This window comes from Talaromyces proteolyticus, assembly GCF_021365285.1.
Source record: "Talaromyces proteolyticus strain PMI_201 chromosome Unknown BGW36scaffold_4, whole genome shotgun sequence".
Classification (NCBI taxonomy): domain Eukaryota; kingdom Fungi; phylum Ascomycota; class Eurotiomycetes; order Eurotiales; family Trichocomaceae; genus Talaromyces; species Talaromyces proteolyticus.
In genome coordinates this window covers 2,161,178-2,187,996 of record NW_025764280.1, presented here as the reverse complement: position 1 = coordinate 2,187,996, position 26,819 = coordinate 2,161,178, and the positions used below count along the sequence as shown (strand labels likewise).

The following is a 26,819-nucleotide window of genomic DNA, read 5'->3' as shown; positions in this document are numbered from 1 at the left end:
GGAATCGGGACTTCCTCTATTGGAGAATTCGGGATTTCTTACAGGGGATCCAGTAGGGTAGCTCTTTTGGATCATTCGGGTAGAGCATGGGCTGGATTGAGAAACGCCAAATTCTCCAGCATAGTAGGAGTCCGCTCGCTACAAGGAAAGCCGAGAAAAATGGACTCTGAAGATATTCGGTGGTCCGAGCGAGCAAGGGTGGGAACGTAGAAGACATATTGCTGATTATTTTTTCGAGCGACATCATGAGTGTGTCTACATAGGACAGTGTCTCTAGTGAGCTGAGTATCTTCTATGATAGAAGTCAACCCCCTTTTAATACAACGAGCCAGGTTATAAAGGACAAATCCCTTAAGAGCATAAGGCTGCTGCTGGATAGTATGTGACGAGCGTGGACAGAGGAGCCTAGAATGTATTGGTAGCGTATTCCGACTAGTGTTGGCGGCAATCATAGTCCGATAAAATACTGTTTGAGGATGTTTCGCTCTCAGCTCAGGTATAATAGAGCAGCAGGCATGGCATTCCTGCAGTGTTAGCGCACAAGCAACGGTATTATTACTTACCAAGGTGCCAAGACGCTATCAGGCTGCATAACTAAAGCATTTGAAATGCCGGGGTAATATTCACACCCTTGCCAGTCAGTCGTCTATATACGAGGACTATTTGATTCGGGATGGATTTTTTGGCCCTATCCCCATTTATCAGCCACCCTTGACAGAATTGTCCCCTCTCCCAGCACTGTCAAATCAGCGTTCGTTATGATTCCTGGCGCATTTCTGCGAAAGGTCCACGATCTGATCTGGCTAATGCTTACTTTGTGCCGAATCATCTTCTCTCGGAGCATGGTAGTGGTGGAAATTGTCAATAACCTCTTTGAATTAATTCAAAAGCCTAAGATTCCGCACATTCACGGTCGGCAAGGACGTTGCAAATTAGTTCCACTCTGTAACTACTAATGGCCAGCTCGTTGACCCCCGAGCAGATGGCAACCACACCTGCGGGAGTCCCGCCGCCGGGCGTGGTGCCCAACCTTGTAGATCCACCAGCGGATGGCAATATTCTAGTTATCGTCGGGAGTATCATGATGGCCCTGATGCTCCTCACGGCGGGGTTGAGTTTGTACACAAGAATTTTTATCAGACGGAAAACCGCACCGGAGGACTGTAAGTGATATTTCCCAATCCACCCGCCCTCGTTCAAAGAAGAAAGCTAATCGAGTGTCAATTCCCAGGGACACGACTGGTTGCAGTGGTGAGTTTCTGAGAAATTCCGCTATACGTTTATTGTGGCCTGCTCATGAACTTTGCATATAAGATCGGCGCGATATTTTATTTTGTGATCTGTATTATCGGTAATCGACCCTATTATCTCCGTTCGACTCCTCTAATGGACCGTGATAAATAGCCGTCGTGAAAGGAAAGTATGGGACACACATGTACGATCTCTCAGTCGCTCATGTTTCAAGCGACGCTTTTATCATTGTAAGAGCGAACACGATCGATTTCATGACTACAGCGGTGCATATACTGACTTGACAGTTTAGTCGGGGTACTTTTCGAACTGGGTGACATCAATCGTATGGGGCTTTGCAAAGACCACCTTCTTCCTGATGTACCTCACGATGTTTCAAAGTATCAGATGGCATCGCTATGCCGTCTACTCCGGACTCTTTGTGACCTGGGGATTTTACATCGCCATCATCATCGCTACTCTCTATTTTACCAGCCCCGCGCCGGGGCAGACCTGGCAGGAGTCATTTACCTCGCCACGATACGCAAAGGCCTTAACGATGACCATCCCCATTGCGTCTGGCAGTCTCGCCCTGGACCTGTACATTTTGATCCTCCCCATGTTCCCTATCTGGGGATTACAGATGAGTCGGAAGAAAAAAGTGGGCGTTCTGGCTATCTTTGGGACCGGTTTGGTGTATGTTCTCTTCACTCTCCTCCTCTCACATAATCGTGATTTATTAATGCTCTCCTAGAGCCTGTGTCGCGTCGTCTCTCAGCATCTACTTCAAGAACAAGCTAGACCATCACACCGATGATTTCAGCTATTATACGCTCCCTGTACTCACCATGTGCCTGGTCGAAATGTGTGTCGGAATCACAGCGAGCTGCATGCCATCCATGGCCCTCTTTTTCCGCACCAAAGGCGGTTCCTTGAGCCGGCTCTTCTCGCGGATCATTCCGCACTCGTCCCAGCTTGGGTCGAGTAAACGCATTAATGCCGATCTCTCCCATGAATCGTCTGACCAATGGCCGCTGCGTCCCATACCGGACAAGTCCCAGTACAGGCGAGTGGAAGATGCTCCCCACAGCACGGCGACCTTGGACGGGGAACAGCCCGTGCGCACGGTGATCCGGGCGGAGCCACGGCCACATGGCCTGGTTGATGATGGGATCCGCTTGCAGTACGGGATCGACCAGGGCATTCAGTACGATGCAAATGCCGTTTAATCAGTTAGTAGTCGCATGTTGTGTGCCATTAGTGTCCACCATGTCTTGTACGAGTATAGCATAGGTAATTACTCTAATTTTTTTACCTTTTTTTTTGGCGTTGCTTTCCGCAGTCCGATCTCCGGTTTCTTACTATGAACCGTGAATTGGAATGCAAGGCAGGCTTGGAGTCATGCAATACACCACTGTAATGCCACCACCCTTTCTAATGCGCTAATGCCGGAGATACAAGGCAGGGATCAAATTATTTACAGCTAACAGCTGCAAGCCCTCACTAGTCCGCCGTAAGAGACCAGCAAGGTATTGATTCGAATCATTCGTTGAGCCGAAGGAACTAATACTATAGAGCTGATCTATCAGGAATTGCTAGCTCCGGGGTGTCTCGGATCGCTCGGCGGGTGTCAATAAAACTTTAGTGCGAAAACGGTAAACGGGTATCAGTACAAACAACTTCCCTTTTAGGGTTTTTAGGGTTAGTGCGGTAACAGCGTAAATAATTACCTCCTTGTTCCCTGGCTCCCTATATAAATCTTTAGAAATTATTTTTTGATTTTCTTTTAAGTAAAAACAAATTACCAAATTTTATTTGTATAACCTTGACACCTAGCCACTAAATTTTAGTTAACGCCCAGCCAACACTTTTGAGACACCCATTGAGCTGTACCCTGGCTAGCTCCAGACATTCTGGAATGTATACGAATGAGTCGTAATCGCATTCCTCAATATTCCGACGCGTGATCCCTGCCCCTGCTGGGGCCAAGAAGAAGCTCAGCACAACATCTCCAACGTAATATTACTGTGCAATATAAGCATAGGCATATGAACGATGAGCCAGTGAGGTTATTACAGAAAGGGAAATGGAGCTACACCTAGGCGGACAAAGAAAATTGGACCCTGTCATTGCTTATCCCCGCCGCAGCTATTGATTGGCGATCGAATGAGGGCCAGCCTCGTCTTTTTTGATCATTTCCCCTCCCATTGCCACAATCTCGATAATGGCCAGCACATCCGCTCATGGGTAGCCTTACACTTCACACTCCAATATTAGCCCTCTAAATCAACCATCCAGCGGTGATGCGTGTTATAATTTATCAGAAACGCCCTCCTTTCTACTAGTTAAATTTCTGATCCTTCTTCCCATCATACTAAGCCGCCCTTTCGTTCGTTCTACCAAACACTATAGTCTGGTTCTTTTGTCTCTTCTTCACTCGTCTCTATTCGACCCCAGTGTTCTCTGCTCGTCATGCCGGAACAGTCCGTTCTCATTACCGGGTGCAGTGACGATGGCATTGGCTACGGGCTCGCGCTGACCTTCCAGCAACGAGGCTACCGCGTCTTTGCCACCACGCGTGACATCAGGAAGATGTCCAAGCTGCAAGGCCTCCCAAATGTCACCCTCCTGACGCTAGACGTGAAGGAAACTGATCAGATTGCTGCAGCTGCCAAGGTGGTCAGCGATCAAACGGGAGGCACCCTGGACTACCTCATCAACAATGCAGGCCGCAACCATTTCATGCCCATTCTGGACGAAGACCTGAACGCCACCCGCGCTATTTTCGACACTAATGTTTGGGGACCAGTGGCAGTCACCCAGGCCTTTGCACCATTACTCATCAAAGCCAAGGGCCAGATTGTTTTCATCACCTCCATTTCGGGCTATATCAATGTTCCATGGATGGGTAAGTAGGCTCCCATTGGCTCAGTGGATAGTATATCAGACCAACCTACTTTTGTCATGGTTGCCTCCCATCGTCTGCCTTTCATTGCAAGGATGCTTCGACGTGCCCAGACCCGCAAGCGGAACTGTACATGTTTGTTCTGAAGACTAACCGCGCACATCTTCGCAGGAAGCTACGCTGCCTCTAAGCGATCCATCGAGATTATCGCCGAGACCCTTCGTCTGGAGCTTAGGCCTTTCAATGTTGGCGTCTTGTCCGTCGTGACGGGAGCTGTGAAAACGCAGGGTCAAACCTATTTTGGAGATTTCAAATTGCCCGCCGATTCCTCATACCACTCAATCGAGGACACCATTGCATCTCGGGCGCAGGGCATCGATGGCTCGACCCGGATGGACCTGATGACCTATAGCGATCAAGTCGTCACTAAGATTACCACGGGCGCCACTGGTAAATTCTGGTGTGGTGATAATGCCAGTGCTGTCAAATTTGGCTCCAACTACCTGCCAACATCCTTCATGGTGGGTGGTCAATTTCTGACATACAGATGCGGGTTACAGCTTTCAGCTAATGATTCTTTCATTATTTCAGGACAGTGGTCTCGTCAAGGGTACTGGGCTGGATAAGATGTAAACACTGTATATCGTTGGAGGTACAAGTACAGGGGTAGTTTGCAGAAGGAAACCAACAAAATCTAGAATTCATTGGCTAGTCTTCGGACTACTTGATCTAATATAGTCTCTAGATACTCCTCGGCGTTAAAGCTCTGGACAATACCTATTTTATTGATAGCATAGCCCCGGAGCTAGTAAGTCTATTGGCGATACCTTAATACCGTAATGCATAAGCAAGCCCCCTCAGTGTCACGCTTGGTTAGTGATGGGGGCGGTATCATTAACGGTCTATAGATGGAGAGCTTATTAATTAGCCGCTCTAGCAAGGCGCCTGGGTCGAGCGTTGTTATCCGGACGGATCAATCTAAACCCACCGTGTTAGCATGTCTTAACGATGGTTGACGTGATACATGTAGATAGCCCAATTCGCGCTATCAAGCCAGTCAGACAAACTACTCATCGTCGTAGCGGCGAACACTGTCGACAATAAAATAAACAGAGAGGGAAAGGGTAATTCATCTATACTTATACATAACGACACACTTTGTGGCAGCGTATACATGCCTTTCAACTTGAGACCTTAGCTTCAATACAATGGCTATCATGGACCTTGACAATCTTTCAACCTGGCTGTTTTGGCTCGCTGCCATAGGACTGGTTCTGTCTGAGCTCTTCTTTGCTCTGAAGGTATGAACATGTTCCCAATGCACGATTGGTTGAGTGATCCTGGAAGGAATTGATGATGAAACTGATTGAACACCTTCTAGAGCTCGAACATCTCCAAATTCACTGTATCTGTCGCATCGTTAGTTTCAAAATTGAGATCCGTAATTCACGATTTTGTATGTCACCCCTCCTCTGCGCGTGTGGCGGGGGTGGGACATCACTGACCACCTGATGGGAAGAGCAATGGCAGGTACTACAAACCATGGGGCACGCCGCCGATCATCATTGCCGGAGACAAAAAGAGACTGCTGGAATTGAGCGACACGCCTGTGTTATCTCAGAGAGCGGTGTACGCAGATGTAAGAAGATGCCCCTCCTCGGAGCTAAGACTATGTGGAGGAACACGGTTGGAAGATACTAAGTGAGCCAAACCCATTGTTAGATGTTCGGCTTCAAACATACCATGAACAAGTTCGACCACAACGAGCTCAATATTATCAAATCACGGTTATTTGGGAGGGTACTCAACGTCAATGGGCCGAGTCAACTTGTACGGTTGTATCCAGTGCTACAAAAACGACTTCTGTCCTTTCTCGATGGAGAGCTGGAAGTTTTGGCCATCCCAGATTCACGTCGGTCTCTCTTCCATGCCTGGGACAATGAATCATACTAGTCCATGCTGATACAATATCCAGGGTCCATTTTGATTCCCCTCGCCTCCACGGCCAAGGTCCTCTCATCAAGACTGATGGGTGTTATGTTCTTTGGAGAAAACCTTGGTTCGCATTTTCTACCCCCAATGCGATGCCGGTGGTAAGATCTGATACTTTCCAGGGTCCAATCCTGACTTAGCCGAGGCCCTTCTACGACATCCGAACCAGACCATTGCTTGCATGGGCGCTTTTCAGTTCACTCCTTCTTTCTTAACGTCGTATGTCTACCCGTGTGCTACCCCAGGTTAGCATTGATTGACGAATTTATCGACACTAACTAGGTTGGTACATAATATCATGACGCGAGGAGGTCGGGAGATGCACAAAATTCAGAACTATCTTATGCCCATCATTGATCAGGGGGTCGACAGTTGGGACGAGCCGAAGGGCATCAAAGAGGTACGATAGACCGAGGACATGCCAAGCTTTGGGTCATTGTGACGGGTGTGATGTGACTTGCTAACCCACCTCTTAGTCGACCATCTTCTATGACCTGATCGAACAATCCCTTCCTAACCGTGACTACTGGAGCCCATTCACTCTTTCCCAGTCAATTCTTGGCCTCTGGCTTGCGGCATCTCACCAGCCATGGGTGAATCTTTACCATATCATGTATGAGCTCTGCATCCGTCCCGAATGGCAGTCGATTCTGCGAGATGAGGTGATGCAAAATGGGGCACTTGACGGTTTCACCAAGCTAAACCAGCTGCCTCTGCTGGATGGTTTTATGCGAGAGACTGCGAGGCTCAATTCCTTGGACAAGAGTAAGTGAATATCAACTCTTTTCCAACTTCTTCAACACTAACTCTCCGTGACTCGTCTCACAGTCGCAATTCGTCGGAAGGCTCTAGAAGACTACACCTTCTCCGATGGATATGCCCAAATTCCGGCCGGGGCCACTATCTGTGCCGACTCGTACGCTGCTTCTCATAATCCCCAGGTTTACCCGGCGCCGGAGACGTTTGACGCTCGCCGCTTTACGAATGGCCAATGCCATGATCGAGCTAATCGATTCACCGATGTCTCTGAGAACTACTTGATTTGGGGTCTTGGATCGTTGGCATGGTACGTTATGTCTCGAATTTCTCTTTTCTTTGTTTGTAGAGCTGACGCCCTTTCCAGTCCCGGTCGACATCATGCCAGTTTGGTCCTGAAGTTGGTAGTCGCGACATTGCTCGTTGACTATGAAATTGAGTTGGACGCAAAGAGGTCTCGTCGGCATTGGACGTGGGAGTCGTTCAGCATCCCATACAACTCTACACGCGTGCTACTACGTCGTCGGTCCGAATTAACGGGTTAAGTAACGGAGCACAACCTGTACAAACACCATAACTTGCATCTGCAAAGAGGACGGTTTTTATACAGTATTTGCTTTTTTTTAATTCGTTCTTCACGTCCCAGCTAGTCCTTTTCTGTAGAGTTTGTGACCTATTCTTCATGCTGTGGGTTATCCAAACTACAATCCACGTTGCTAATGTCGCTCAATGTCATGGTTCATGGCCACTTAACATTCCTTATTTCCAATCATCTTCTGGGCGTAGAATTGAATTTAGTTTCAAATACCAACCCCACACTTGTCCTGAGTGGCTTTCCCCTCTCCTCCACTTCTGTATACATGTGCCGGTCAAGGGCTGATCTGCGATCTGATGATCCGTACCGAGTCTTGCATGTCGCGCATCATTTAGTTGACTGAGCGGACGAGTGAGCTGGCCAACATGCAGCCAACAGCCCTCAGCCTCGGCTAGGTAGATCAATATTCTAGTTATATATTATCCTAGTCAAACATGCATGGCCCACAATATTTTATATCCCGAAACGCCGTGTAATACAATGGCTTGTTTTTACATACCATGTAATATTGACTAAAATAGCGCCTGTGTCCAGCGAAAGAACCCTGAGCAGGCAACGCGTATTAATAAACGAGTATGTGCTAGGGACTAGCTTCGACATCCCAGAGATATTTTCAAAAGATTAATCGCCGAGTGGTTAGTCCAACTACGTACTTACGGCGTGCACTAAATAATACAACGAGCAATGTTGCTTTTTCAGCTTCCAGGTCCGCCTGAACGGGCACTGCAATTGACCAACTACATATGATGGTAGGTGATATGCATGCGCATGGGGTCCCAGTTGTAATGGGTGACGATATGCTCGACGACTAATGGGGATATTATCATTGGCCATTCGCTGATCGCGCGACGACATGTATATATTATGAAGCGATTATCACCCTCTCCCTTAACTGCTGCATAAAGCTCTTTGGGTAAAGGATCCAAACTACTACCCGACTCAGATCGAGCTACTCCATTGGATCATGCGAAACGCCCCCTCTGTTCTGGGCCTTGCCCTGCTGCCCATATGCTGCACTGCCGGCTTTGCAACCGACTGTGCTGCGCTAGCCACCCTTCTTCCAGGAAAGGTCTTTTTCACCAACAGCACCGTTTACAATAGCTCCGTCGAGTCCTACTACTTTGTGGAAGAACGTCTGAACCCAACATGCATCGTCCGTCCCGCCTCCGCGTCGGACGTGGTGACAGTTGTCAACCACATCGCCGCCTCTCCGTCCGCACTGCTCTCCGTAAAAGGGGGCGGCCATTCGCCAAATATCGGCGCCGCCAATGCGAATGTGGGAGTTACGCTTGATATGCGAACGCTCAATGCTGTACAGGTGCATAATGGTGGATCCATCACATCTGTCGGTGCGGGTGCACTATGGCAGGAGGTGTACCAGGTCCTGGACACGTACGGACTCGCTGCTGTGGGAGGACGAGTGGCAACGGTGGGTGTGGGAGGGCTGACTACCGGAGGTACGTGTATCTTAGTTTTAGATTGCTTCGTCAAGCAAATCCTGAGCATCTTGATAACAGGTGGTCTTTCTACTTTCTCGCCCGAGCATGGCTTTGCCTGCGACAATGTGGTCAACACGGAAGTTGTGCTAGCATCCGGCGCCATTGTCAATGCGAATGAGACCAGCCACGCCGATCTTTTTGCCGCGCTGAAAGGAGGACAGAACAATTTTGGCATCGTGACCCGCTTCGATATTCGTTCCTTCCAGCAACCAGATTACTGGGGCGGTGGAGTTGAATACCCAGACGATTGCGATGAGGCCCAAATTTTGGCTTTCGCCAAGTTTAAATATCCGGAAAACTTCGACCCTTATGCGGAACTCGAGCAGAGCTTCCTCTATACCGCGGCGGAGAACTTGAGGACCAGCTCTAATAATATGTTCTATACCAAGCCTATAGTCAATGCTAGTGCGCTAGCCGAGTTCACGACCATTAAACCGCAATTATCGAACACAATGCGCATCTCAAATACGACTGATTTCGCTAAGGAGCTGGCTGAGTATCAACCAGTTGATCAACTGTATGCTAAGTCCCTCGTGTGTATCTGACTTTAACGATACCGTGTTCCAAATTGATACGAACTTGGTAAATTGATCGCGTAGGGCCGTTTATGCAACAACTACCTTCAAAGTCTCGCTCCCAGCGCTCCGGTCCATCCTCGTGGCCTGGAACACGTCCGTCCACGCGCTCTCTCACGTCGAATCCCTACTAGCCGTCCTCACCTTCCAGGCCATTCCCCCCGTTCCGCCCACCTCGGCACCACAGAACAGCTTCGGCTTCGCACCCAATAGCCACCCCGAGCGCGATCTCGTTCTCTGCCTCTTGTCAAATTACTGGTCCGACACGTCCGCATCCGCGGAGGTCCAGGCTGCTACCAAAGTACTGCTGAGGGAGATAGAGGCGATTACAGAGAAAGAAGGTGTCAACGTTCGATACAGGTACATGAACTATGCCGCGAAGTGGCAGGATCCGATTGTGAGCTATGGAGCGGCGCAAGTAGCAAAATTGCGAGAGGTGGCTGCGAAATATGATCCGTTTGGCTTCTTCCAGACGAAGGTTCGGGGGGGGTTCAAGCTGTCCAAGGGTTGACTTGGTGTGCTTGGTTGGATATTGTTAGCAGAGCATGATCATAATAAAGACAGACATTTATTTTCAACAGCCGCTCATCGAATTTCCCGTCGGATGATCGGCGCTGTCATGGTTCGGGGTGGTTGACTATATATCCTCGTCGTCAACATTCCTCCATAGCAAGTTGTAGAGAACTTCATAATTAGGGATGGGGGGGTGTTGCAATGATGTCGTTTCGCACATACATTTGAAGGTGTGACCTATCAGTTGATGGTTAATTGGATTTCTCGCGACTCTGATTGGCCGCCCGTGCCCGCTCCCGCACCTGCCAGGCCTTGGCATTTACTGCTTTTTCTATATGTTACGCTCATGACTTACGAAATCACCGCCAAGGCCGACATCTGACGCACTCTCCCCAAAATCGACCACGGCCAGTCAAGGATCGGCGAAACGTGAACCTTAACAGTACAGATATTGATAGATATAGTCAAACAACTCTAGAAGTATATCTCAATGTTAGAAGGAGACTGACAGCTAAGACTGTAAAGGTTGGAGGTTAGAGCCTCTAAACTGCTTAGTGATACTAGGACCAAACCGTAGTTATTTATGGTATAGTCAGACATAAATTGGTGTATATACATATCTATAGGGAAAAGGTTCGGTATAAAGAAGATATTTTACTACTACTTATCTCATTGCCGTAGTATCTAACCAATTTGAATATACCACTAGGGACTATAAATCGACTGTTATTTTCTGATTGCGCGTCCTCCAGTCGTTGTCATGTGCAATGTCATATTTGATGACTACATATTAGTACATAGGTGGTGATGAATGGAATGCGCCTTCTCTGATTGATTCGTAACGCAGTTCATTAATCATATATTAATTGAAGGTTAAATATGCAACTACGTAGTCCTCCTCGTAATGGCGTGGTGATAATTTAGATGTTGAGCTAGTTAATATTTAACAAGTCATGGGATGCATCTGGATTATATACGTGGCAATACTGAATATATGTGCATGTGCATGTACATGTAATGAGTCCATCCACTGAACCACATTACAAATATATACGTAATCCGGTGGTGTCACTATATATGCTTGGCGATGCTTATTATATAGTGGCTTACGCATACCCTGCCAAGGTCCAACAGCCAACACTTCGACAAATGCGGCTCCATCTAATAATCATCGGGCTAATTATTGGCATTGGCAGTGCCAAGGCGCAAAACTATACAGATAATAGATAACGTTATTAATGCACTGCGCACAGCCGAGAGAACATGCTCAACAGCGACTGAATGAATGGTGGAATAATCTGCCCATATGTGGCTTCTGGACAGCTGCAGGGACAGGTTACACAAGCAGCCGAGCAGGCATGAGATTGACCAAGCCATTTGAGTCTGTAGGTGCATACATTGCGACTTCAGAGACTACTTCCCAGTACCTGAATGCATAGAAGAACGGCGTGTGAACTGGGGGATGATCAGGTGGAGAAGATCGCCAAGCCCTGTGGATACCGGTAGTTTCGGGTATAGCGTATTTCACTCGAGTGCGCCCGGAGACCGTGAAAGCGAAAGACGCATCATACCGAGATACTCTCATTGACATGTCTTTGTGTCGATATAATAAAGGGAGCGGTCGCAAGGCATAACAAGCAGCAGTACAGCGAAGCAAAAGTCAAACCATTCGAATTTTAGCGTGCCAAGCCCAGGCATGTGCCGCAGCGCCGAATGGACGCGAGGCTGGAGAGCCGTCGGGGCGGGACACGCGCGGCCTTGGTGCCGGCAAGCCGCGTGATTGGCCCGCGAGTGCGCGCTGACGACGCTCTCGGCCACGGAGCCTGACTTGCTTGCGTGTTCTGCAATTTCATTATGTCCTGTTACGGGAACACTCAGCGCTGTCAGACACGTATCAAATATGGAGAGAGTGTAGAATGGCAGAATGAATATGTAGCAAGCTTATGTACATACAAATATATATATGTATTTATATTTATATATTTACACATTTATACATGAATATAGAAGTAGAAGAATATGTAGTAGAGTGGTGAGTGGGAAGGGAGGAAGGCTATAATTAGGGCAGTCGCAGGTCTTGGCGCTGGGTGCCGGAAGGAGCAACCAGGAGCAGGCTTCGTAATAGAACCCACCGAACCACGTCCGGGTGTACGTCTGCCTCCTCTGTGCGCTGGCCCTGCTGCTTCTTCTTAATTTCTCTCCAGCTCATGCCGCCAGCTCCTTCAACTCTGAACAACCTCATCACTGCCCGTCGTCGGCTTGCTGTCAACTTCATCGCCTGTGCGACCGCCGACTAGACAGACCATCCCTAGCGCTACGAGTGGCGACGGAGCCATAGCCGGAGCCGAGGGCTGTGCCGTGCAGTTTGTCTCTTCAGCAGAACAGGAGACCTACCGGTATCTCAACCACCAGGGCGAGGAGATAGATCCCATCTCCCGCAACAACAGATACCTGCAATCGCGCGCCCGCCCAGTCTCGATCTGATCGCCATGGCCGAAAAGCCGCAGCGGGCTCCTCGCGCCCCAGCAACAGCGAGCAACTTGGATGTCGCCGAGCTCTCTAAGGATTTCGAGAATTTGATGCGAAGCAAGAGATTCAATGATTTCCAGCAACAGTCACAGAACAATTCGCGCACAGGGTCTCCGGCCCCGTCACAATCCTCGCATCTATCCACACTGTCGCCCGCCGCTCGACGTCTGCCTATTATGCCACAACATCCGCAAGAAACTGCGTCGGTCAAGTTTTGCAATCTACTCCGTGTGCTGTCTGTAACCCCGACAAAATACGAGAACCCAGGCCTGTTGGATGAGGCTCTGACCGTGATCCCACTGGATCGATTGTATGCCGAGGCCGATGACGACCACCAAATCCACCAGGCGCAGAGTGCAAGTGTCGGGAAGAAGCCGCAATGGGGATACCAAGATTTCGTCATTCAGTCGTTACTAAAGTAAGTTTACTACCGGCCGGCTGGATGTGAGACGATGCTAACGCTCTGCTAGATGGTTCAAGAACTCTTTCTTCACTTGGGTGAACAATCCGCAATGTTCCCGATGTTTCATGCCCACCATCGCTTACGGAATGGTCCCTCCCACCCCGGATGAAACTGCACGAGGTGCTACGCGAGTGGAAGGTTACAAGTGTTCGGGCTGTGGTACCTTGGAGCGATTCCCACGTTACTCGGATGTCTGGCAACTCCTGCAGACCCGATGCGGTCGAGGAGGCGAGTGGGCCAACTGCTTCACTATGCTTTGCCGAGCATTAGGGAGCCGAGTCCGATGGGTGTGGAATTCGGAGGACCATGTTTGGACTGAGGTGTATTCGGAACACCAAAGGAGGTGGGTGCACGTCGACGCTTGTGAAGGCATGTGGGATAAGCCCCGCCTCTACACAGAAGGTGAGTCTACAGTTTAGTTCCAAATCCCGGATTTGATTTGTCTAACATTGACTAGGCTGGGGTTGGAAACTTTCTTATTGCATTGCATTTTCTATCGATGGAGCCACCGACGTGACTCGCCGCTACGTTCGCAATGCTTCCAAACACGGCGCGAAGCGAAATCGAGTTCCCGAGGATGTGCTATTATGGGGAATCTACGAGATCAGAAGATTACGGCGCGAGAAACTTTCCGAACAAGAACTGCGGCGATTGCGAAAAGAGGATGAGCGGGAAGAGCGAGAGCTGCGCATGTTCACCACAACTGCACTAGCAGCAGAGATCACAGCGCTATTTCCAGGCTCGTCGCGGCTCATCCGGGGAGACGAGCAAAAAACACCTCTCACACAAGACGAAGATGCCGCGCAATGGGTCCATCCCAGGCAGCAGAGTGGAAGCGAAAATACAGGCCCAGATGGTCGCCGATAACAGTAGCGATCTGCCTGTCACAACCTCCCTCTGACAGCTTCTCTTATTCGATATTATATATATACACCATGACCGATTCGTCCTCCATCGATCTACGATCCCGACATACCCGAATTTTATATATTCATCACGACTGGTTAACTTGCTGGGTTATGGTGTCGGCTATTTGATTAATATACCATGGATTTCTTCTCTCGCTTCATTACATTCGACCTGGCTCGACAGCCACTTTCTTTACCAGCGCTGAAAGCGTGTATATTCCTAGACTGGGATACCTTTTTTCTTTTTTTATCATTGTCACCTCTCTGACCGATTTTTCTATGTGTAAGTCGTTGGATGCTGGCATACCAATATTGCAGTTGCTAGATTGGTCATCAATGGCGTTGATTCTAGTTTGGGCATTAAAACGGGGATTTCTATTTCAATCTCCTATCGATTGTTAGGATTGAAACGCGTGTTTGTCATTATATTATGAACGGGTGCAAGGTGCATGTCATGTTATATTACTGAACGGATGCAGATGACTGAGATGCAGCTTTATCATATATCATTTTAAGAATATTCTTTCTCGTCTTGCTATATGCAGCTTCGTAGAAGTATACGTCGTAGGGCCTGTTAGAATAGGTTTCACTGTCGCACAAATGACGATCTTTATAACTATAAGATGGGCTCCTATTACTGACTTCGGAGAATAACAGTCCAAGCCTATTGACAAATTTCACATCCGTCTAGCCAAGCCTGGGCGATACAAAGACCTGTTGATATGATTTCATGACGGGGTACATATCGATTGATGTATGTGATGTCCAAGCGGAACTAACATTATTGTCATATATCCGAGTTTGACCCCTGACGGCTATAAAGAACACTTGGCCGAACCACTGATCGGTATTCATCTTAGTAACTTTGTACTAAAATATTATGATTATCCTTATTTTAGATTTGTCGCACCATGGTTTGGGCGGAGATTATTCTGATATGTAGGAGGCTGAGAGCGGCTTAGCGTCGGATTGTTCAAGGCAAGCTTAGGTATGACATCGGGTATCAGATTGACCCTTCTTTTCTTTTCTTTTTTGAAGACTGATAAGACAAAAGGAAAAAGGAACGAGAATATCATGGAAATGTACACGAATTGAACTGCACAGCAGCCGACAAGAGTGACACGACAAGAGGGCTGGGACACATTGACATCCACCCCACCCCACCACAGTCAATGTAAATCAAGGGAAATACGGCTTCAAAACCGACATATAACTCTCATACGCAACACCACTCGGCGGCTCAATCGAGTAAATATAATCCCCCCACCAGGGCCCCGCCGCCCACCACGATGCACCCAACCACACATCCGAATTCTGCTGCAAATAGTCGAGCATGCCGGTCACTGCGCTCTCACAAACACTATTCGCGCCTCCAGCAAACTCACCCAAAAACCCGATTTTGTGATTATCCTTCAGCCACGCAGTCGCAGCCTCAACCCTGTTCTGCCCGATCGTGCTGTTTACGCAGGTCGCCGATGTCCCCGACCCGTCGGAGTCGAGGTACTGGTGCATCTCGTAGATGAGTTTGTTGGACGAGTCCGTTAGGCTCTTCATGTCGTCGTTGACGGATGCCCACGTCCAGGCGCCGGTGTATGAGTTGCCTTCGGCGAAGATGTATTGGCTTGTTGCGCCGGTGCTGCGGATGGCGTCGATGGCAGCTTGGTTGAGTGAGACGACGAGGGATTCGTCCATGTCGTGGTATTCGTTGTCTAATCGGTTAGCTTGATTCGCGATGAGAAAAGGACGAGAGGGTGCGTACTCGTGTCGAAGATGACTTTGGAGTTGTTGCTGAACTGCGATGCGACGGTCTTCCAGAACGCGCCAAAATCGGAGGTCGAGCTGATGATGTTGCCGTTACTGACACAATCAGCAAACATTCGCACTTATGAAACCCTGTGTACTTACTATCGACCGAAATTGTGAGGGTCAACCACTGCATAAGCGCCCTTGCTGGTGATGTAATTGATAACCTGCACATATTAGAACAGCCATCAAACCACGTACATTCGCTTCTGGCTTACATTACTATACCCCGAAAAATAGGCAGAATCAATTGACCCCGTCAGCGAATTCGGAACCATGCGTTCCATCAAGAACGGCACTCGGAAGATATTCATTCCAGCGTCGATGAGGGTTTGAATAGCGGTCGTGCTGGCGAAAGTATAGTCAGTTCCCTAAGACCAACTCATCAGTGTCTCGATTTGAATCGAACAGCAGGTTGATGGGTACCTCGACTCCGGGAATCGACGTCTGGCCAAACTCTGCGCCGGATTCATTTGCACCGAACCCTATCATCGGATCCAGTGTTAGTTGATCATCGCCGGCCTTTTCAGAGTGTGGGAGATGTACATTGAAATCCAGAGCGCTTCTTCACCCGTCCTGGAGCGCCGAGGGCAATGCCCGAGACGGAGAGAAGGACAGCGAGAGTCTGTGCTTTCATTTTGAATATTGTTTAATCGATGACAATTCTAAACCTTCTCTTCGTTTTTGTGGTCTCTGAGAAATAAAGCTATCACAATTGACAAAGGAACACGCCAGTTTATAAACTTTATATCCATTACCAAACACCAAGACTTTAATTGCAGGAATAACACACAATATTATATATTTGTTTAAGTATATTTGGACCCAACTAATATACCAAAAAAGCAAAGGCTGAGAATAGCGGGATTACTAGTGCAGTCATTCGTGACATGTAAACTAGTATAGTAGAAAGATGAAACGTAGGGGCGGTACTCCCCGAAGCCGATGAGGTTGCTATATGGAATGAATAATTAAAACTTATCCGGTAAACTTATGCAGGTACATCCATTTCTCTACTCTGTGGATTTCTATTTGAGCATACTATTGTCGCACCTTAAACCCGGCCATGTGTGAAAGATAGACTAACCTAATAGAATGATGTTCCATACCCTATAACGAGATAAATCCACCCTTATGACCTATTTCAGATTCATTAATTTCTCGTTTATACAGTATTTATGTGAGAGGGAAACAACAAATCTCGCTTAGCGGAATTTCGGCATTTACTCTCCAGCCCAAGCCCCCAAGGCAACTAGCCTGAGCTAAAACGCGAAACTATTCCTATCAAGTATTGAGGCGTTATCTTTGATACTGAATTTCACAGATTCCATTACCCCGCCGAAATAAGCTTGTTTGATCGTAGCCTGGTTTTGGAGCGCCACGCGGCTCGTCCGGTGTTACTTTGAAGGTTTGGTAATGATCTGCACGGGGTAGAAACCATAATTTCTGGTTTGGGATCGGGATAAGGCCGTGATTGTTTGGGTATGAAATGGATGTGAGAATTTGTTTGGTGATATTGAGCTCTTGGATGCGGAGGGTTAAGAGATTGGAGTTTTAGGTTTGGGAAGTTGGTTCAATGTCGATGAAACATCGTTAACTGAAACCTGCTAGAAGATATCGGTATGGAATTGGAAAAGATTTACGTAGTTGGGATAAATCTATTATTGTGTTATATTGATGGACGTGGTTTTGATTGTGTAGGAGGGACATTGTATATGAACTATCTACATTTATGAAATCAGATCAGCGCAGTGATATAATAAATAGGTATTAAAGAAAAAGGAATTACTTCGCTTCCTGTATAAAAGCGGAATCAAATCATTAAATAATATTTGTCATTCGAATAACACCTTTGATTGAATAACCCAAACCTACATACAGACGCATTTGTAGAAAATGTAGTTGTCCAAGCTACGCTATACCCCGATTCCCCGGACGCCACAATCATGCGTCTCAACGTTTCGGATATGCGGGATTAACTAATGACATATGTGGCTGTAAATTATCGGAAAGAAATTTGAAGCTATTTTGGCTTCCTTCGTGCTTAAATAATGGCGATCTACCGACAGACGGCATTGGCAAGTTGGTTGTTCGTAGACTTGCCGAAAGGGGTAGAGCGCACAGGCCTAATTCAAACGTCACGACTGTACACTACTGGCTTTCTGTGGGGTTATACAATGGTGTAATGAAGGAAACATTTGAAATAGTTGGATTATATAGATTTTGGGTCATATCCCGAGATGGGTAATGTCTTTGATGCAATGGCTGAACTACCTTACTTGAAATTGAAAGTAGTGATCACCAAATAAGTATGAATTTTTTTTATTCGTTTGTGTACCATCAATTAATCTTGTCAGATGTGGAATACTGGGAAAGCTCGCTAGTTCAGAAAAGTCTATTTCTATCTACGAGTTGTGAAAGTCATGAGTAACTAGAAATTGCTATTATTGTGATGTCATTGGTTATGAAATGATAGAAGGCCCTTTAAGAAAATTACGCACGCCAATTTACAAAAGCAGCATAGATAATCGAGTTCGTATGTAAAATGAATACAAATCATATCAACTTCAATAAACAATCACCATCCGAATTCCTATAATACCCACGTTAGCACTTATACTATCAAATCACCAAATAATGAATAGATATACCTCATTATAGTATGTAACCACAGCTCCCTCTCCATTTCCGGCATTCCGCGATGCATGAGCGTGCACAATATTCATGAAACTACGCGGCCCGCAGGCTCCAACAATAACTCTCCGACTCGGGCCAGCCTCGTCAATAAAGTCGTTCAGTAGGGAGTCAAGGTCTGGTCTACCCTCTTCGATCTTGACACCCAGAAAACTGTTACCATGATTCCTCTTCTCAGCATCTTGAAGATTCGGTCTTGATGATGCAGAGCTGCTGGGAACTGAATTATTGGAGCTACTCGTACCCTGGAGCATGCTCATGTAAAGCTTTACTTCCACGATACCAGACGAGATGAGTTCCTCGAGCTCATACCGATACCAGTTCAACGCGTCTTTGGTCCTTACAGCCCATACAATTCTAATCCTAGCCTGCTTGTCCTCTTTCGCTTGCTGTCGTCGTCGAACAAGGTCTAATGCCACCGGGAACGTGAAACTCCCACCACTCCCACCAGCGACAAGAACCACGTCATCGTACGCCGTAAAGTCCTCTGTTGGTGCCCCGTAAGGACCGTTGAGCGAGACGCGTAGTTTAGCCTCGGGCCCAACTTGTTGCGCCTTTCTGTGTAAATCTCTTGTAAAACCATCATGTTCTCGAACAACAAATTCAACGGGGTTCGTTGAGACGAGCGTGAAAGGGTGGGTTTGGATGAGGCGGATGGAAGGTATCCAGAGGTATGCGTGTGAGGCTTGCTTTGCATTTATTGAGCAATGCAGTCGTACGCGAGTTGCCCCGCCTGGTAGGGCTGTTAGTGTTGCATAGTTTCCGAACGAATAGTAGACTAGTTTGCCGAATCGAAGGGCTCGGTCGACGAATGTCATTGAAGCTATCAAAAGTATAACGATGAGGACCTTTTCAGCTATTATGCTTTTATGAAGGCCGATGACGATAATGACGAACAACGTGAGAAGGAAGTGCAGCACGTAAAACACTAATTTTGAGTCAGCTATTCGAATTGTTTTCTATACTTATTAGAAAAGAAATATCTACCCTCATAGCCACCTTTCATAAGCCACGGAAACGTAGAAATACCAATGACAGCAAAGCCAATGATACCTAGCACACCAGCAAGGAGTCCATCTTCCTCGACAACTGCATTGAGAAGCCCCAAGTCAGAGAAATATTTGAAATTTAAAATTCCGTGGGCCCATGCGGCGATGATGGTGGTGTATCCGGCAACTTTGTGGAGAGGTAATAGCTTCTCGTAGCTACTGACTGATAAGAGCGCGAGAGGAGTATGCTTGAGGCTGAGGAATATGACTATTACCAGGTTAAGGACGGCCATCCTAGAAGAATTAGCGTAAGATGTATGTAACTATGAGTAGAAAGGTCTTGTAAACACACCATCCTAGACGGCTTCCGACCTATTCTTAGTTAGTGCTGAGACAAGAGTATTGGGTAATTAGAAATATCGGCATACAGCGTGTAAATTATTTAAAGAAACGTTCGTGAGGTATAATACGACGTTGATAGCCCAATATGCAAGGTATAGGAGCACAAGGCCACCATTATATCCAAATATGAGTTTAGACGTTGAAACTTCATAGACAGACCTAAGAAAGGTTGCGTTAGCAGGTTGTCTTCACGAGTTAAGCTCGTCATCGACATACCTCACGCCTTTCACTAGCGAGTTTTCCGACGATTCATGGCCGTTGTTTCTTCTGTGGTTGATGTATAGTTTTCTTGTTAAACGGAAGATGATAAAAAGACCAGCAATGGCTGAGAAGGCTGCTGCAAAGTATTTGGCTTGCGCAAGGTTCGGGTCAGGACCTTCTGGTTTAGACCATGCGCGCTTCATCAAGCCAGTAGTAATGACGGCTGGGCTTTGGCCTGTCATCATGATTAAATGGCTACAGAAGACCAGTGTTTGCTGTCTGTATTCACTTGGGTTTGGTACATATATAATATGGAGCGAAGGAGGGGTCTCTGTGCCTTATAAGGGCGACTTCTCTTCCTGGGGACTTCCACTAAAGAAAAATTAGACTGACATCGGATAGGCCGATAGTTTGCTAAGACTACGTGAGTAATACAACCACTCTCGGGATAATTACTTATATGCTCTATAAAGTTTGGCGGTAGGCCATGAGCGTTTCATATCATATATTGTTGGCTGAGGTTTTGAAAACCGGTTTTTACCATGTGTATTAAGCTGCCTAATTGAGGAAAGTTTGGGTATGCTAGATTTAGAAGCCATTGGAGGGGCCAGGATTAGATTTTAGGTCCGTTGGCTTGACAGGTCTGTAAGGATCTCCCTGCTAAAAGGGAAACGAGGCCACGTTTCTCAAAATGTAGATCAATTGTAATACTATCATGCTACGTTGTGCTAGCCTAATTACTTAGTTGGAAGCAAATGGCAGCAACCCCCATAGGAATCATGGAAACTTGGTATCCTATATGCTGATTAAATTCTTATATAGAAATAGATAGGTATCCTTATTCGTAATTTTAATTTACTCCTTGTGATTCCCAGGAAAAGGATTGATCTACTACTGGATAAAAACCCATAACTAGTACTACAAATATTGAAATTTAGTTTTTTTGCATAGTTGCCATGGTTTTTTTTTCAACTAGAACAAAGAATGTATACAAATTTGTGGGGGCATTTAAATCAGTTTTCAAAGAACTACATGTAGCTTTACTTGACATCATTTGCATGATTCCTAAGTATATCAATAAGCACGTTAACAGGCATTTCGCTCGCCATGCCAATCCAACCCAATTCAGCTGGCGTCATGAGCTTACGGATTACTGTGGCGCAGTTTCCTTTTCCTATAACCTTATATTCTTACTTTCACAACTATCTAATTTTGTTTAGTAAGGTCGTTGTGATGACATATCATGTTTAATACTGCTGCCTACAGAAGACCTATATGTACAAGGTTAATCCATAACGAGATTATAAATTCATGTCAATTTGTGTACATGTAGCTATAAAAGATAACTACGTCGCTTACTCTTGCTGCGACGTCAGACTAACAGATGATCCTAATCGGTGATTCCCAAGGTTATGTAGAGCCAGCAATATACTCGATATATGAATAGTCGTTCTGAAACGTTGAAGATATTTGTGGACCATAACATCTGAACCAATAGTAGGGCACTCCCGATTCGGGTCCAACCCGCGGACTATTACCGATCCTCTTAGCTATGAAGTTTAGGTGCCACCGCCTTGTTCGTGATATGGGTCGGATTATGAGATTCAACGTATTGTCATTTACTTACTTTGATATTGAAATATTAATTGGCAGCGTGATTTGGGTTACAGATTACGCTCCGGCCACTCCCATCAGCATCCTTTGAGTGATACAGCCGATTGGGGCGCATGGTGTCCATTGTAGGGGCGTAAAAGGATCCAATACAACATTAGTTGGAAGCCCTAGGGCTGCAGGCCGCAGGATTTCATACATCTTACGATGCCAAGACTAATGCCATACTACTTCTATATTGTATAGAGAGGAGTTGCTATAATAGTTGAGTCGCCATAATAGTTTAGTGTAAAGTCAAACAAATTGACCCAAGCACGCGAGTCTCGAATAGTACCCACCTAGCCTTACGTTTCTCACAAAAACATACAGCAATGTAACCCTCGTGCCTTGTGCCACAGACTCAGGGTAATACGCAAAGTTTATCTTCACTGCTCTGATTGGCTGCTCGGGTTGATCCTTGCAGATCAATCCGCTGGGTGATGAGATACCTGCCCTAATCAATAAAACGAGTAGGATTTTTTTGCTTTCAAATATCTGAGTAATCCATGTTCCTGGCGGTACGTACCTCCTGGCCCCCTGCCACACCTATTGACACTGAAGGCTTAAATGTCGGTAGTCGAAAGATAACAGCCCTCCAAGCCGACGACACTTAGTGGGCGGTTAGTTATCGGGGTGGAGCCGAGAATACTACACCAGTCATCTGGAGTCAGGCTAGCGACGGCGCAGCTTTTAATGTTATATCATCTTGTGTCCAGATTTTACATTGCCGGCGCCAGACCATTCTCGGGAAATGCACTTCTGTGAGCTGCCGGCGCCAGTGGATTGGCCTCAAGGGATGGGGTTGATCCCATTGACCTTATCTTCTACGACTAAGAATGTTCCCGTTTCTCGCATGGAGTTTGGGTAAGGTGGATGCAACATTAGATAATTAGGAATTGCGTCTTTCTTGATGAAACAAAACAATGGTTCATGTGAGGACCACGGTGCAATGGAACCTGCCACAATGTTGCTCAGTAGAAATTATTAATTCCATATCGTCTCATTACTTATGACCAACCTGTACAGAATACGGATTAATGCACGACCATGTCTTCCAAATCCAGTTAGATACATAAAGCGACCGACTTTAGAAATAGCTACCATGGTGACATTTGGGATATTTCATCAGACACAGAGAAAGAATCATGCAAAGACGTATTTATCACTCCTATACTTGACCGTTAACTGGACATTTGTAAGCGCTGAAACGATATCATCCTATCCAGCTATATACAATTTTGAAGGTGATGATCTGGTTTAAATGTGAAGCTTGTTACCATTAATGGCGACTATAGACAATGCATATGCGAAGCTAAACTATAATGCTAGATTAGGTAGGTAGTATCTCAAATCAACCACCAGGCTCGTGTGTCTCGCCGGTTTCTGACGATTCCCATCTGAAGAATCAATAGTTGACTGCAGACCTGGATTTTTTTCGAATCGACCTTCTGTTTCCCCTCCCGCCAACACGAGGATAATGTGTAACCAGGATATTTCCATCCTTATCGCATGGCACCGGCCAGCCACCACGTCGACGGCGCTCAGACACCACATTTTGATCAGCGCGAGCCCAGCTTCTAAACGGAGTGTCAACTTCGCGGATGAACGGATCTGCAGGAGGTTGCGGTAGCAGTGTGTTGAACAAATCTTGGACAGCTTCTCGATCCTCTCGCTGAATGTTTGCTACCAATTCAGCTTTCGAAATGTAACTGTGACCAACATCGTCTTCTGGCTCATTCCCAAGTTCCTGGCTTGCGGTTTCGTGACGCTCGGCGTCCATTTCATCATCGATTTCGCCTTCCGACCCATCACTTTCAGCCTGCAAAGACTGTTGTGTCTCGTCAATAACCATACTCTCATGCTCTAGGGGCATTGGGATTTCCAAATTAATTTGCGTCCCTCTGTTCACCGTATACATATCATCGGTGGTCTCTGGACGATCGGGCGGGCTTTCAAAGACTATTCGGGTTGACTTGCGAACCGTAAATGTAGTATCAGAAGTGGCAGGGGTCATATCCTGATCCACTAAGCTGGCTTGAATGCCGATATCCACCATAGCCGACGCCTGTGAGACTTGGGGAGGTTTCTTTGGGCGACCACAACTAGCCTCTGTCTCTATATCAACCACGGGGGTTTTTATTGATATAGTCCTGGGCTCCAAAACGACAGCGTCTAGCGTGTGAGGTACCAAACTTCGCTTCTTGAACGAGGGTTTTGTGAAATTGGCGCAAAAGTATACTTCGTAGTCCTCCCAGTTCTTACCAGCCGCAACGCATGTTTGCACATAATTGCCGTAGTCTATAATGTGTTTAAGAATAAAGTCATCCCAACAGAAGTAATGTCGTAGTAATTCGGTGCCACGCAGGGATTGCAATTTGTTGCAGAGACTTTTGAAATGGCCAAAGTCGCCATTATAGATCGGATATGTTTTCTTGAACATTTCAAACACCCTCAGGGGTCCGTCGGGTGTGGTATCAAAGGTATCCCTGTGCTTGTCTTTGAACACATGTTTGGTCTCCGCAACGACCGTAATTTGTTTCACAGGTGCGATATTGAGTTTGTTATGATCGTTCTTAAACCGTTTCGATGGACTTTCTCCACAAAATCCTAGGTTTTCTGCGCTTCGCTTCAAAGTAATTGAAGGAGTCACAGCAACCGAATCCAGGAAACTATTTTGTATATCCTCGTTATGCGTCTCATCATAGTGAAAGTCCTCTTGCGTTTGGAGTCGTATTGAGGGTATGGAACTATCGGGAACAATATCTAGGACGCGTTGACCGTCTTGATGAGAAGAATGACTGGACTGGTGGGTGTCGCCGCTACTGTTTTGTGAATCTGCCACAATAGTCCCACGCGTGAGTGCCAAGTTCTCTTCATATAGCAACGAAGAATTTTTCTCCTGGCTTCCCACCGAATTCGCAGTAGTCTGTGAAGGTGACTTGACGTCAGATGAACTACTTGGAGCCACCAAAGATAGAGGTGTAGCGCCAGCTTTGTTTGACCTTTGTTTAGCACGATTAATGCTAGACGACTGCGTGTTCAATATCTGAACCCTGTCAGGAGGGGCACAACTCGGATTTGAGGAGTCTGGATCGACGGTCTGTGATTGCTCAACTTGGCTGGCAATATCCTCTTGAACGCTTGCACCCAATGCATATGGGATGGAAACTTCCATGTCCGACTCATCATCCGTGTCGGTAATTACAGGCCTCTCCAGTTCAACTGATATTGGGTTTTCGCCGAGAGAAGGGTATATTGAAGAATCAACGACAACATCTTGGCCATCATCAGCGATGATTGGTTCCTGAATAACATCATTTTGAGATATTTCTGGAGATGCTGGAGAGGAGCTTTTCTCAACATCATGATTATTAGTATGGTTGCTGATGTTGGTTTTGGGACGCTTCTTCTGAGTTGGAGTGCTTTTGGTAACCCGGAACCTCTTTTGCCCAACGGGGCTGCTGTCAGGCGGCAGAATCTCAGGGTGGTTGGCAGCCCCAATGTGTCTGGGTGGGCTTACACTCCACGAGGCTGCCCTTTCTACCTCCGATCCGCTTTCGTCTTCTAGCTGTAGCCCTGATTGAGAAAGGGGTGGTAAATCGTCCAGCACTTGTGCCGATGGTGTTTCTAGTCTTTCAGGCGACGGATTTACCACGTTTTTGCATGACATCCTCCTGTTCCACTCCTGGAGCAGTGCCGGAGGAACGTGGCCGTGGGGGGTAGGATGGCCTACATTCGCAGGTATCCAACATTCAGAACCATTAAAGAGGTCCTCCTGATCTTTGGGGATTTTTACATCCTTCCGCCTAATCTTAGTCATACCATTCCATGGATCAGAGCCAGGTATATGCGGTTGACGTGTAACTTCAATTGATTTGGTGTGGTATGATTCGGCAGGGACTTCGGTAGGCGTGGGCTGGTCCTCTATACGGCGGGGTCTATTAATAATATCTGATTGCGACTTAGAGCGTTCTCTAGATTGTATTACTCCCCTATTTCGAGGGGAATGAGGTGAATTGAGTTTTGATGGCAAAGGGAGAAGAGGGCTCCTTCTCGGGCTCACTTGTGGTTGCGAAGAACTGGTAGAATCCTTGACTTCTAACACTGGAGTTTCAGCCGAATTTTCGGCGGGTAAATAGCCCCCGCTTAATTTGGTATCAACTCTGGGGTTAAGGAGAGCCTCAATAGCAAGTCCTCGTTTTGTGACCGTAACAGGAGCCGGGTATCGAGATATCTGCTCGTTGCGTTGAATATTGGGGTTTTTAAGATGCTGTAAAAGGGACTTTCTATTGTTGAAAGCATCGGTAATGGGAGGTCTCGCTATATAACTTGGTGACTTTTGTGGAGGCAGCTGTGTTGCCATTATTTCCTGTGATTCAGATGGAGCGAGAGATGGCTTTGCTACATCTCCTTCTTGGGACCGTACAGAATCGGTTGAAGACCGCCTTTTGAGGCCTTGAGGAGGGAACTGAGTTGCTAGAACTTCTTGTGATTCGAAAAAAGGAGGAGAACTTCGTATGATATCCAGGTCCTGGGACTTTATAGAGTTGGACGGAGATGGGTGGGCCCCATAATGCGCAAGGCTCTCGTGATCACCGATGTATCCACGTTGATTTTCCAGAACCTTATGAATTCTCGCCTCATCAATAGCTTGATTCATGCCTCTCTTGCGCTTGGAGTTTGCAGGCGTCATTGTGTGCAGTATAAGCCCAGCCTTTACAATGATCACTCGTATTTAATTCTCCTCAGGCTTGAAATCCTCCATGGTCATATTCAAAAATTTTCAGAACAAGAATCCTCCAAATTTGTGTAATACTTCAAGTTGTATCCATGAATCTCGTCATATTTCTCTCGAATTTGGTCAACAGAGTGTATTCTGGAGCGGTGCGACTACAATATCAGATCCTCAGCGAGCACCGGCACTTAAAATAGCCCTCTTCCAGGAATCTGCACAGGTCCTGCTTGCGGTAATAAATTTATAAACAATACGGCCGTTTGCGAAACCAAAACTGGATATCCGACTTATTGGTTGCGGGGTCAGGAGAAACTGAAGGTCGGTTGTAGCTAACGGTTATTGCGAGAAATCGGAAGGATCTTTTCTGGTCAACCTGGGCG

The 26,819-nt window shown here is 46.8% G+C and overlaps 8 protein-coding genes across 8 annotated transcripts; 5 read left to right on the top strand and 3 right to left on the bottom strand.

Moving 5' to 3' along the window:
- Positions 1 to 515: 515 nt before the first annotated feature.
- On the top strand, positions 516 to 2,459 carry BGW36DRAFT_447692 (uncharacterized protein; the record flags this gene model as incomplete). Its single annotated transcript, XM_046221728.1, has 7 exons — positions 516 to 529; positions 964 to 1,163; positions 1,250 to 1,251; positions 1,315 to 1,351; positions 1,405 to 1,481; positions 1,544 to 1,926; positions 1,985 to 2,459. The coding sequence occupies 7 exons, from the start codon at positions 516 to 518 to the stop codon at positions 2,457 to 2,459; spliced, it is 1,188 nt and encodes a 395-aa protein (XP_046074569.1).
- A 981-nt stretch (positions 2,460 to 3,440) lies between these two features.
- On the top strand, positions 3,441 to 4,931 carry BGW36DRAFT_375145 (putative hydroxybutyrate dehydrogenase). Its single transcript, XM_046215731.1, has 3 exons — positions 3,441 to 4,138; positions 4,307 to 4,656; positions 4,727 to 4,931. Exons 1-3 carry the CDS (start codon positions 3,703 to 3,705, stop codon positions 4,766 to 4,768), a joined length of 828 nt encoding a protein of 275 aa, XP_046074568.1. The 5' UTR covers positions 3,441 to 3,702; the 3' UTR covers positions 4,769 to 4,931.
- Positions 4,932 to 5,343: 412 nt separating this feature from the next.
- Positions 5,344 to 7,428, top strand: BGW36DRAFT_357501 (putative cytochrome P450; the record flags this gene model as incomplete). Its single annotated transcript, XM_046213882.1, has 10 exons — positions 5,344 to 5,436; positions 5,517 to 5,591; positions 5,655 to 5,774; positions 5,858 to 6,047; positions 6,111 to 6,194; positions 6,250 to 6,346; positions 6,410 to 6,527; positions 6,604 to 6,892; positions 6,956 to 7,193; positions 7,251 to 7,428. The coding sequence occupies 10 exons, from the start codon at positions 5,344 to 5,346 to the stop codon at positions 7,426 to 7,428; spliced, it is 1,482 nt and encodes a 493-aa protein (XP_046074567.1).
- A 1,014-nt stretch (positions 7,429 to 8,442) lies between these two features.
- Positions 8,443 to 10,263, top strand: BGW36DRAFT_447684 (uncharacterized protein; the record flags this gene model as incomplete). The annotated part of the gene is made up of 2 exons (XM_046221727.1): positions 8,443 to 9,494; positions 9,577 to 10,263. The coding sequence occupies 2 exons, from the start codon at positions 8,443 to 8,445 to the stop codon at positions 10,061 to 10,063; spliced, it is 1,539 nt and encodes a 512-aa protein (XP_046074566.1). The 3' UTR covers positions 10,064 to 10,263.
- Positions 10,264 to 12,554: 2,291 nt separating this feature from the next.
- On the top strand, positions 12,555 to 13,924 carry BGW36DRAFT_292773 (putative peptidase; the record flags this gene model as incomplete). Its single annotated transcript, XM_046210930.1, has 3 exons — positions 12,555 to 13,012; positions 13,065 to 13,459; positions 13,515 to 13,924. 3 exons carry the CDS (start codon positions 12,555 to 12,557, stop codon positions 13,922 to 13,924), a joined length of 1,263 nt encoding a protein of 420 aa, XP_046074565.1.
- A 1,220-nt stretch (positions 13,925 to 15,144) lies between these two features.
- Positions 15,145 to 16,260, bottom strand: BGW36DRAFT_291067 (endo beta 1,4 glucanase; the record flags this gene model as incomplete). Its single annotated transcript, XM_046210812.1, has 5 exons — positions 15,145 to 15,674; positions 15,725 to 15,822; positions 15,871 to 15,935; positions 15,987 to 16,139; positions 16,195 to 16,260. The coding sequence occupies 5 exons, from the start codon at positions 16,258 to 16,260 to the stop codon at positions 15,145 to 15,147; spliced, it is 912 nt and encodes a 303-aa protein (XP_046074564.1).
- Positions 16,261 to 18,395: 2,135 nt separating this feature from the next.
- On the bottom strand, positions 18,396 to 20,296 carry BGW36DRAFT_357497 (ferric reductase NAD binding domain-containing protein; the record flags this gene model as incomplete). The annotated part of the gene is made up of 5 exons (XM_046213881.1): positions 18,396 to 19,390; positions 19,450 to 19,745; positions 19,804 to 19,823; positions 19,880 to 20,012; positions 20,070 to 20,296. The coding sequence occupies 5 exons, from the start codon at positions 20,294 to 20,296 to the stop codon at positions 18,396 to 18,398; spliced, it is 1,671 nt and encodes a 556-aa protein (XP_046074563.1).
- A 2,813-nt stretch (positions 20,297 to 23,109) lies between these two features.
- BGW36DRAFT_425660 (uncharacterized protein) lies at positions 23,110 to 26,397 on the bottom strand (the record flags this gene model as incomplete). Its single annotated transcript, XM_046220146.1, has 1 exon — positions 23,110 to 26,397. The coding sequence occupies one exon, from the start codon at positions 26,395 to 26,397 to the stop codon at positions 23,110 to 23,112; it is 3,288 nt and encodes a 1,095-aa protein (XP_046074562.1).
- Between the last annotated feature and the right edge of the window lie 422 nt (positions 26,398 to 26,819).